This window comes from Lithobates pipiens, unplaced genomic scaffold, assembly GCF_037356315.1.
Source record: "Lithobates pipiens isolate NorthernLeopardFrog02 unplaced genomic scaffold, aLitPip1_a1.2 Scaffold_19, whole genome shotgun sequence".
Taxonomy (NCBI): Eukaryota; Metazoa; Chordata; class Amphibia; order Anura; family Ranidae; genus Lithobates; species Lithobates pipiens.
The window spans coordinates 555,099,874-555,112,093 of record NW_027507764.1 but is presented as its reverse complement, the minus strand read 5'-3'; the positions used below and the strand labels follow the sequence as shown (position 1 = coordinate 555,112,093).

Genomic DNA, 12,220 nt, shown 5'->3' with positions numbered 1-12,220 from the left:
GAGTGTCGCTAGTTTCATAAAACTTTTAGATAGGCATCTTAACGATTGCAACATACAGGGATATGGGATTTAATATTGACATAAAGTTGCACACAGTTTTAACTTGTGTCTTTATTCAACCCTACCAACTACGTTGCTTACACAAATTGGAGCTGCCCCCAACTGGTGATTCACTAATAAGAAAGGGTAAAGCCCAAGAAGGATCAGAAGTGGTGCAGAAATTACAAATCCACAGAATGAAGCAGAAGCAATAGAATCCTTGCACTGTAGATCCCCAGATACAGCTCCCACTCCAGCAAGGGGAACAGTGGGGAGTACAGTAGTGACATGCTCAAATCTCATACCAAATCTGTTGAGTCTAGCAGTCCGAAGCAGCAATGCTTAGATGATCACTCTTTAATAAAGTATTCTGAATCTTACATATTAGAAATACAGCTATGAAGCTCGGGGTACAGGAGTGCCTAGGCACAAGTAGTGCACTGCTATTTTCAGCCTTAAAGAAGAAATGTACATTATTTAGGGTACTGGTAGAGCACAAATAACATGTCTAGATAGGAAATCTTCACTATTTTAGTTCTAGGACACCCATGCCAGTTAGAGGTGTTTTTTCTTTTTTTTTTTTTTTTGTTAGCTAGAAGCAGTTTTATTTTTCATCGCAATAAGTCTAGTGTCACGTATTAAAGCAAAGGATTGGATTCACCTCTGCTGACAAAATAGGAGCCTGACATGATGAAAAATCCAGCCCTGATATATGCCATTGTTCTCTAATTTCTCTATGTACTTGCTTTGGGGAAACTAACCTTTCCTTAAAAAGAGTTATGTTGGAAACATCCATACACAGCCTGTAACCTTTCATTCAGGACTGGGCTAAGCCAGGTCCATACGACCAGCCTGTGATGAACACGCTTCAGAGACGCAAACGTGAAGTTGACCCTTCTTCAGGAGCCCAGTTCATGCATCCCGGACTAGTTAATGAGGCTCATTCACCCCGCAGTACAAGATTGCTCGTGGCATCAAGGGTAAAGTGTCATCTGACCAAAAAGCATGTCTCTAACACTTTGTTCCTTTTATTCTCAGATACTTTTCTTTCTCTAGCTGCTAACACCAGTCTTCAGGAAACTGTGCTTTTTTTTTTATCTATTTATTTTTTTTTACTTTTTTGCAGCTTAATTAGAAACTCTTAATACCTTGGCAACTGCAATATACTATGCTTAAGCGTAAAAATTACCATGACAGGACTCTTTTAACATTCTTGATATCTTCTCTGTATGCTTTTCGACACTCAACTTTGAGTTTGCCAGAATGGATATTTGATTTATTGTTGTCTAGAGCAGAGGTGCCCCACCATTTTTTTAACAACAGGGGAACAGTTAGCCTACAATTGTGGCACAGTAAATGAACAAAAGATGGGCCTATTTCAGTTATGACCCCAGACTGCAGTTTTAGGGCAACTGCCCTTCATCATTTGGCTTATTCTTTCAGTAGTCTCAAATTTCTATTTGCCTTTGTTCTAGAACTCCAAGGAGTTTTGTTTTAGCAGAACAAATGATATATCTGATTGGATCATAATCCTCAACTCTGGCACCTCTGGTCTGGAAACAACCTGCAGGTCTTCAGCGAAGAGTTAGGCATGTCGGCATTGCTCACAGGGTCTCCGGAGGTTGAGTTGAAGCACAATTGAGCATACTTTCTAGCACTTTACCAGTTGGAGGCCTGCGGGTTGCCCTTATCTGTTTACCACAAAAGACACTATCGCAACCTGTGCTTTACTAGGAATTTTTCATTTACTCATCGTCTTTCTTGTGTCCCCCACCAGCAAGGGGAAGAAGCAGACAACTGTGACGATCTGGCTCTTGCCCTGAGCAGAGGACTGCAGCTGGATACACAGAGGAGCAGTCGGGATTCCCTGCAGTGCTCCAGTGGATACAGCACACAAACCACCACCCCATGCTGTTCAGAAGACACCATTCCATCACAAGGTAAGAGACACAATAGTCCTTATTCTAAAACATCACGGATGAAAACTGTGACACACAGCCTCGAATTAGCATCAAAGTTATTGTAAGTTGTTATATTAAAGAGAGCCAGTCATAACCAGGCTTATGCAAAAATCTGAATATTCAGTCCTACGTTGGTAGAATTTTGAAGGCTTAAAGTGTAAGTTCAGGAAAAATTGAAAACTCATGTGTGCTCTGTCAGCTGGTCAGAGAGTGTGTGGGTAATTAAATACTCTTTAAACAGGGAGTCCATGTAGGATAGTTCATGTGCAGCACAATAATATGATGATGGTCTCCGGTGTGGTGACTGAGGACGGCTGCCGGCTTGTAACGAGCTAAAAGGGGCTCTGCAGGAAACAAGACACAAAGGAGAGCAGCGCCAATCTACATGCAGCAATGTAAAAACATTTATTCAAAGTAGACATTCAAACATTCAAAGTAGACAATTGGTAACTCAATCATAGAACAAGATCATAACTTTGTCAGCGCATTGGAATATTAAGGAGGTTCATTCACTCATTATGGGAAGGCGATCGGATCGCAGGTGGAGAGGCAGCTGGCAGTCCGGCTGATGCTGGTGGCTCCCAGCGCTTCGGCTGGGGTGGTCATACACGTCTCCTCCTCCCCACTCCTCCTCCAACCGGAAGTGACGTGTATCGACACCCCCGTCTTGGAGCCACCAGTGTCAGCCGGAATACCATCTGCCTCTCCACCTGCGAGTCAACCGCCTTCCCATAATGAGTGGATGAACCACCTTAATATTCCAATGCGCTGACAAAGCTATGATCTTGAGTTACCAATTGTTTGCCTTGAAATAAATGTTTTTACATTGCTGCACTTAAATTGGCGCTGCTTTCCTTTGTGTCTTAAAGTGTAAGTTCACCTTTACAGAAAAAAAAAAGGTGAACTTACACAGGACCCCCACCTTGCCCCCCAATCCTGCTGACCTGCATGGCAGCGATAGCCTGTTCTAAGCCCTGGTATAGCCACCTCAGGGCTCCAGAGCTTAGAAATCCTCTGAGCTTTCTCTCTTCTTCCCCACTAAGAAGACTGGCTAGGCGGCTTCTGATTGGTGATGCACCGCTCATGTGATGGCGCCAACCAATTAGGATACTCTTGAACGTATCTCCTGATGGGGTATATTTAGGAGATCAAGTTTCTGGGGATTTCTAAGCACCGGAGCCATGAGGCGGCTATACCGGGGCTCAGAACGAGCGATCGGCTCCATGCAGGTCAGCAGGATGGGGGGGGGGGGGGGGGTGAGGTGGGAGTCCTGTGTAAGTTCACCTTTACAGAAAAATCTGTAAGGTGAAAAGGTGAACTTACCCTTTAATGATGGTGGAGCAGAGCAGTAATGACTAGGCCTCAATTAGCAATGTCCTGGGAGTATTCCATTCAGGCTTCATGAGGTATGTAATTTGCCTACACCTATAGTAAGGGCATTATTTAACTTTAATCAGAGCTGCACAGTTTGTTTTTATCTAAAAACACCCCTTATCCTGCATAGGCATTTTGTAAAGATGAACTAACCCTTTAAGACCAGTCTATCGTGTACTGTTTGACCACTTGACCTCCGGAAGTTTTATCCCCCTTTTGTGACCAGGACATTTTTTGCAATACAGCACTGTGTTACTTTAACTGACAATTGTGCAGTCTCTGCTTTCCAGGGACACAAAATCCATCACTTTTTCCCAGTCAGAACGGAGCTCCGCTTTGTTTACATAGGCAGAGCTCTGTTCTGTGTGTCTCCTCAGTGGGTGCCGGCAGACCTCTATTGGCACAGCTGCGGCACGTGCCACCTACCTGGAAGTGCCAGGTGATCCAGCACAGGCGAGTCGCTCTGTCGTCGTATGTCCACGTTATGCGGTTGGCAAGCGGATAAAGTCCATATTTATCATTTATCAGGGGGGAACTATGTTTGTTTCTTTTTGTTCATAGCAATCTTTTCTTTTTTTATGCCTGTCTGGGAGAATGAAAGGGAAACCCTGGTTGCATGTTATAGTGAAAAATAACTAAGCAATAAAGTATTTACCCCAGCCACATAATAAATATAAAACCGCATAGTATTCTACAGGATATGCACTTCACACTTATACCTCCCTCTTTTTTTCTAGTTTCAGATTATGATTACTTCTCGGTGAGTGGAGATCAAGAGCAGGAGCAACAGGATTTCGACAAGTCCTCCACCATCCCGAGAAACAGTGACATCAGTCAGTCATACCGCAGGATGTTTCAATCCAAGCGCCCTGCGTCTACTGCAGGATTGCCAGCCAACTTTGCGCCTGTCATAGTCACTCCTGGTGTGGCCACTATCCGGAGGACACCGTCCACCAAGCCGTCAGGGAGACGTGGCACCATTGGAGGAGGTCCCATTCCAATAAAAACACCAGTTATCCCGGTCAAAACCCCAACTGTCCCAGATGTTCCAGGTGGGCTTCCCAGCAGCACCAGTGAGGAGTCGCCTGAGCAGACCCCCGACTCTCCATCCATCACAGAAGGAGCTGTGCTGGGCGGTGACATACCCGCATCTTTATGGAGCGGACAAGCTTCTGTAAACCCCCCACTACCGGGAACGCCTGGCGTTATTGCTGAAGAGCAAAGGCCAGGTCGGTCAGAAAATGAAGACGAAGAAGATGAACAGGATGGTCCTGTCATTTCTGAACCAACAGGCCAACCAGACCCGGAGACAGCAGATACTGCTCTGACAGATGCACCACAGGGAGAAGATATGCTCAATGCAATTCGCCGTGGGGTCAGGCTGAAGAGGACCACCACAAACGATCGCTCGGCTCCTCGAATCTCCTAGAGAAATAAAATTTAAAAAACGAGTGTCTTCCGAGCCGGGTACAAGGAACTGCACCCTGACACTTGTCTTTAATCCATTCCAATCTACATCTACGATCGGAGGATTTTGTAGGAGCATACACAGGGTTGACAAACTCTTCAAGAAACAAATACTACAATAGTTCCAAAAACAGCAGCGTAGAAAAGACAACCTTAGAATCTGTTGGTGTTCCAATTGTATATAGTGATTTTACTTCTGCACATAGTTAATCCCTTTGTTTTTTCCTGCTTTTCATTTCACAGATTCATTTTTATTTCCATAAAGTGCCAAAACCCATATTTTAGTTTCAAGGAAACCCTTGTAAATTATGTAAGCTTTGGACAGGAAAAAACAAACAAAAAAAAGCAAGAATAAGAAAGTGTTCCTACGGAGAATGAAGGACTGGGGGTTGTCTTGCGCCTCCTCTTGCATTCTGTTTTGGACTTGTACAGATGGACAACGGATGACCCGTCTGCTTGGCAAGGGGCAGGTGCAGTTCAATGGAACAGCCATGGGGCTACTTAATAAGAGGTGTAGACCACCTTTGCATCAGAGCAACCTTACTTTTCCTATACAAACACTACGGCTAAGATTTTTTTTTATTATTATTATTTTAAATTCTTTTTTTTTTTTTTTTTTTTTTTTAATGCTGATATTATAAATTATTAACAATTATGAGCAATATAAAAATTGAAAAAAGTTTTAGCATGTAACGGGGGATTTAGTGATGAAGACTACCATTGTGACCCATACTGTCGCACTGTAATCTAGACATTACCGCTTGCATCTACCATGGTGATACAGTCCAAATAAGCCATACCGTAATAGTTTCCCGTTTCTTTTGTTAAATGCTATTAAATATCATCCTTTTAGTTGTAGTTTAATACCAGCATGCCACTTTAATTACCTAGTGTATTGCAGTGTAGCCAGGGTTAAAGTGTAACACAGTCTACCAACCATAAAGATGGCCGTTTTGTGTTTTGATCAGTGGTGGAGACCATTTTGTCACTGAACAAATACAATCTTGAACCAATTTTGGCAGTGTTACCTCTGTATAGTCTATAGACGAGGCTTTCTCAACCAGAGTTCCATGGAACTCTTGGGTTTCTCCAGAGGTTGCTAGGGATTCCTTGAGCAATTTCTCCCTCTCATACAAGTTCTCATTGATCTTTTTAGCTATCTGTAAGGGGGTAATTCTTTCCAATGGCCTCAAGTATAGGGAGCATTCTCCCCACTGACTGTCAGACTAATGTATCATGAGTTGTAGATATAGAAAATTTTAGCAGCTGTTCTCTGCGACCGGAAAGTTATTTCAATGGTTCTTCTGTGTTGAAAAGGTTGAGAAAGGGTGCTATAGACTTTACAGTCTTACAACCAGAGACATCACATGTAACTTCTATTAGAGTACTTAAAGGGGAACTGAACTCTGGAAGCTGTGCCCAAAAAAGGCAAGCAGAGAACAATTGAGCAGTATTTCCCATGGTCTCCCTGCATCTGAACTTTCCCTATTACTGACTTAGTATGGCTTGTTCTGCACTGTTTTTTGTGGACGTGGCTTTCTTGGTAAAGGCAGGGCTTTTCTTCCTCATTGATATCATAAAACCTCACCCCAGATCTTCTGATACTAGCAGTCAGAGGCAGCAGTGCCTTAGATCTCACACTGCAGATATGTAGCTACAGGAGAGCCTAGGCACACTCACATGCCAGGAAGTGCACTGCTCATTTTCAGGAAGAATTTAAGACCAGTTATCAGGATACTGCTTGGGTACAATGAACCTTTCTAGATGTTCTCTATAACAAAGCACATCTTGGCCTTTTCAGTTCAGGTCCAATTTAATAGGCTGAAATTCCATCTTCTCAATATTTTTGACCCAACAAAATGGCTACACCACTGCTCACATAGATAGTGCACTTTAAGTCTCTGCCTCCTTTAAAAGGGATTGGTTTTTATTTCGATGTTAAATCCTAAAAAACACACTCTTGTGTTTGTGCTCCTCTCTTCTGTGTGCTCACATTATTTCACTAATTAAATAAAGGGATAGTTATAACAAAGGTAATTATAATTCATTAAAAGGCTAAGGCAATTTATATAATTATATTTATGGTAGCAGGGAGTATATTAAAAAAAAAATTACATATGCACCACAGGACCTAGCTGGCTGGGTCTCATTTGAACCCCCCTAAACACGTTAATGTAGACGTTCGCTGCACTGTTAAAATTAACATAGAGGCAAGTCATTTTTAAACCATGTTAGAAACATGTAGCACAGAATTTTTTTTTTTTGCATATGCCGATTGAAGGAACGTCAGTACTGTCTTTTAAAAACTAGAAGTGAAGTAAACTGATCAAGCAGGCCAAGATGAAACCTGATTGGGTGGTAGGACTGCACGACTTCATCCCAGTCTAGTTTTTAAGGGACAAAAATCCATTTTATAAAGTCTATTCTCACGAATGACTTTTTGTTTTTGTATTCTATGTATTTTAGGATTGTTCATAGATGGAAAAGAAAACTGTATAGATTTTGTTTTTCTTTCTTTTAAATTAGACGTGAATAATTAACACTGTCTTTTGCTGTGATACCCACTTTTAGAGGTCATAGGATATCTGCAGAAATGGCTATTTGGAAATTTGAACTCTTATTTCCCAGGTCAGATTTATTATTATCACATAAGTATTGGTATTATAGAAACTGCATGCTCAAATGTCTGAAGGAAGCAACATATTGATTTCTCTGTGGAGACTGAAAAGGAGAATCTCATTCACACACTGAGGCCTACGTTTATGTGGTTAAACCAATTTCTTTTGTACGCGTAATTCGGTTAGGCATAACCATTAAAAAAATAAAAAACTGTATAGTAAAAATAAAATTGATACTTTAAGGGGAAATAAGTATTATAAATCGGGGTGTACTTAAAGCTATCTACAGAGGTAGTACCCAGCATCAAAGGTGTGAGGTGACTTAAGATGGCATTCTTGTACTTGAATATTTGTGGAAGAAGTGCCAAGCGTAAATGGTATATTTTTACAAAAATATTTCTGATTTTATTACAAAAAAAAAAGCAGAAGAAAATATTTCAATCATTTTTTTATAGTAAAGGTAATTCTTTGTCTATTGTGCACTTGGCATATACAGTAAGCAGGGCTGGTTCATGGGACCAAGGACAGATATGGATTATTAGGCTTACATGGGCCTGAGAAATAGAGCCAGACATCCCCAACCAAGATTTCAATGGAACCTTAGGTCTCCTCCAGAGGTTACTAGGTGTTCCTTGAGCTGTGGCTGATTTGAGATTAACCTCCTATCAGATGGTGACGAGCACAAGCTGGTTACTCGATGCTGTCCGAGATCCAAATCTTTATTTACTATGTGTTAAAATTACAGTGGATATAGCTATTGTGTTTTGGCCATAGTGCCTATAATAATCATATCATTAAGGCTTCTACGGCCAAAAAGTGTTAGCTGTATCCACTGTAATTTTATAATGTAGCAAATAAAGATTTGGATTTAGGAATACACAGAGTAGCCGGCTTGTACTCATTACTGACTTGTTTTGGGAGTGAATATCCCAGCCCAGTGCATTGGTTTTCGGCAACGCAAGGTTAACAGAGCAGTAGAGCTTGAGTCCTGTTACTTGTTATAGTTCTGTCAGATGGTGCCTGCCAACTACAGAGCAATGCCACTTGGCAAAACCAGCAGCATGACATCAATGTTTTTTTTTAACTGTATGAGTGGCATTCTGACTATCACTGTAAGGGGCATTATTGTTACTGACCACCACTGTAAAGGGCATTCTTCCCACTGACTTTAATGTAGATGACCCTCAATATATAAAAAAATATTTTAAGGGTTCCTCTGTGGACAAAGATGGAACAATGCTGGGTTATGTTATAAATTAAAGAAATTACATTACTTTAACCTCAAGCCACAGCTCTGCCATGAGAAACTTTTGGGGGTAACTAACACAATTTTATCTCAGACAATAATCAATTTCTCAAAAACAAAAAACACGAAAGTGCAAATGTTAGAAAAAGACGATAGGTATGTATCCTTGTCCACCAAAGATGCACCAAATGGCTACAGCCATTTTGTGGGCTATACCAATGAATACCGTCATTAGCTGTTTATACCAACATTGAGAATAACGGAAGATCTTGTGATCACAAATGTACATTATTAAACCTCCTAATTTCCCCATTTTACCCATTAAGATCATTGGCTCTTAAAATAATGCACAAAGACTTTAAATTAGAGTTTCTAGATCCCTGGCAGAAACCACAAATATTTTTGTGAAAGATAGAAGAGGCTGCAATTTGTTGGCCGTGAAAGCTGCCATTTTGGAACCTGTGGGTGTCACAGATGAATCGAGCGTTTCATTAAACTAGTCTGTGGGCTGGAGAGAGGTTACCTAGTTAGGATGATATAAATAATCTGTCCTTTTGAGTTCAACTAAAATGCAAACGCATACGCATGAATTATACCTCCTTCAATAGAATCATAAACCCACAACTGATGCAGAAAAAAACAAAAAACCTTTATATGGCATGGTCCTTTTTTATTCTATGAGGCAAAACCTGATTCTCTAAGACAGTAGGATACTCCCTGTCCTTGATCAACAATCTACAGTGTTATTTCTACAAATAGTCCGGTATATTTTGTGCAACATAACAAGCTACTAATATAGTCAATCATGTTGCACCACATAAAATGGCTGTGGATAACTGTAATATGATATACTGTTTAATCTAGCGGATTCAAAATGGCTTCCTGCTTTTTGTTTAACACTGATTGGACAAAACCTGACTTTTTTATTTTTTTTTGCCAGTTCCTGCTTTGTAATATAACTAAATCGCCCTTTGTTCACTGTCATATGTCATTTTATTAGTCACATTATAATAAAGTATTAACAATGCTTATATTCCATCCATAGTGCACAGTAACAACTCCAGAATCATTTTGTAAAAAAGAAACAAATCTTCCCCCACACAGTGCTCTTTTATAGAGAAGGCATGTTCATACAAATACATATTTTTTCTAGAGCAATATCATTTGTTTAACCTATTAAAGTATATAAATATATTTAATGTCACCGACTACGCTCATTGGACAACAATGATTTTTGTGGCTTAGCCGAAATGCAAAGTGAGTTGTCCAGCCACCGAATTAGTTTGATGCCAAAATATCCATACCGTAAAGGTGCTAGTCTCAGAGAAACAATGTCTGCAAATTTATTGTTGGCTGTTGTTAATGGCGTAAAATAGTATGTGAAGTTGTCGTGTTAATATATGAAGATGTACACCGCTGTGACTCCTTTCAAGATGTTATGTTACAGTATGACAATATTATTAAAGGGCATGGTTCAAAAGTATGTCATTATTTTGCTTCCTTTCGGTGTCAATATGGTAAGTTCGGTTACAGTTAGTTTGGGCAGTGACCACACAAGGGAAAAAAAAGGTATTGGAAAACCAACTTTTTTAAATACAAAGAATGGCGTTGGCACTGTCCACAAGCTAGGCCTTTGGAAGATTTTTCTTTGGGATGTACCTCTTACCTGTACACAGTGGGGGCAGCCAAGTTTTGAAGTGAACCAGGAACTAGTAGCAACACCAGAGCCATGTTATGCTGAACATATGCAAAACCTAATGAATGAATAGTAATGGAGTCTTCATTTCCTTATCTCCAGTGACAACACCAGGAGTATTTTGTTTTGTGAATAGGGTTTCAACTCGTCTGCTAACCAGGAGTACGTAATGAAACTAGTCTTTTACCTATCCTTTAAAGTGAAGCTTTTTATTTTCCAAGCATGTAATTATAATCTGTTCTATTGGATGATTCAAACTCACTATTTCTACTGATATGTAAATTTTGACTTTTTGTTAATAGTCATGAGCTAAGGTCTAATGTTCATGTGCGCAAGCATGTGAAACAGCGCTACAACCTCCCTAATATCCACGACTCCACGTACCGGGTGTTCAGGCAAAAGTACTCTGATAGTCTCTAATATTATGTAGTCCACAGGGAAAAGCCGGCACTTCAATAGATCAGCACAAATGGATATTCCTTATTGAAAGAGGGGAAGTACAGCAGATAAAAACGCCAATGTGTTTTGGCAGTCAGGCCTTAATTATAGCCATGATTAAGGCCTGACGGCCAAAATGCATTGGTGTTTTTATCTGCTGTACTCACCATCTTTCAATAAAGGATATCCATTTGTGTTGATATATCAGAGTTCCGGCTTTTTCCTGTGGACTTCATGTTCATCTACACCAGTGAATGTCACCCCCACTGCTTTATAAATATGCCCCTTAGTGTTTGGCCACTGGTTCTCTTACAATTAGCCTATCCATTCACTGGAAGGAAGTGACCAAACAAAGCTCATTTTGTGCATCGAACAGTAAATAGTGTATCCATTTCACAGTGAACATATGAGGGTTCTTCAAAACGTTTTTGCACTTTTCTTTTTTAACCTTATTAAATATAAAAAAGTGCGGAAACTTTTTGAAGACCCTTCGTACTAAGTAATTTGTTTGAACAGATAAAGTTGCTCACCAGTTCACCAGAGACTATTGACAACACAGAAGCCATTTTGTAAAAGCAAAAAAAAACGATGCCAAGCTTTGCCATCTAGTGGGACCACTTTGGGAAGGATTTAATTTATTCATTAGGAACCAATGATGATGGCAATGCCATTTAGATTAAACAAAAGTAGTCGTATTGGGAAGTGTAGACAATGGTTTCTGGTGCTACGTGATATTGCTAGTTCCTGGCAGACTGGTTGAATGGTTATTTGTTCACCCCCACAATATGGCTGTCTGCACAGTGCTACGGCAATTGGTACATTTTATGCAATACATATATCACAATAAAGTTAACGTTCACTGTAGGATTCTGCCCTCTTTTCCCATAGGACTGTTCCTTTGTGTTCTATTGCATCCTGTATAGCACTGTCCTAGCAGAAGAGATGTGTACATGACAACAAAGATGTCTTCTGCTATGTTAGTGTGTTTAGTTGATATTCTGTACTGAGAGTTGATCTCTCACACTCTCTCCCTGTGCGGGTTGTTTTCAAATTGTTTCAATACATTTTTTGCTGTAATTGTGCCTCCCTCTACATTGTAATGACTGCTTCAGCCTACATAAAAAAAAAGAATAAAGAAAAACTGGATAAAGACATTCACTTGTGTCTCATGGAATGTTCAGCTAGGAATATGTTACAGCTTTATGTACACTGGGGTTCGAGATTTACTGCTGACCAGTGAAGATGTTTTAGAGGGACTGGCATGCAGTTTTGGAAAATTTCATTTGGGTTGTATGGAACAATGTTCACCTGAGTTTGTTGCCTTTTATTGTATCCTTTTAACAAGGCTGGTTTCTTGGCCATTATGTCAAGCAAAAGACTT

At 40.3% G+C, this 12,220-nt stretch overlaps 1 protein-coding gene across 8 annotated transcripts in view; it reads left to right on the top strand.

The window, feature by feature from the left end:
* Positions 1-11,993, top strand: part of MTSS1 (MTSS I-BAR domain containing 1) — a 250,529-nt gene extending 238,536 nt beyond the window's left edge. For 6 of the 8 annotated variants that reach the window (XM_077493314.1, XM_077493311.1, XM_077493317.1 and 3 more), the window contains exons 13-15: positions 861-1,019; positions 1,817-1,979; positions 4,112-11,993. In XM_077493314.1, the coding sequence (XP_077349440.1) occupies positions 861-1,019; positions 1,817-1,979; positions 4,112-4,803 (1,014 nt within the window). In that variant the 3' untranslated portion in view covers positions 4,804-11,993. The remainder of the gene's footprint in view (positions 1-860; positions 1,020-1,816; positions 1,980-4,111) is intronic. The other 2 variants (XM_077493315.1, XM_077493316.1) reach the window with 1 other exon arrangement.
* Positions 11,994-12,220: the final 227 nt, after the last annotated feature.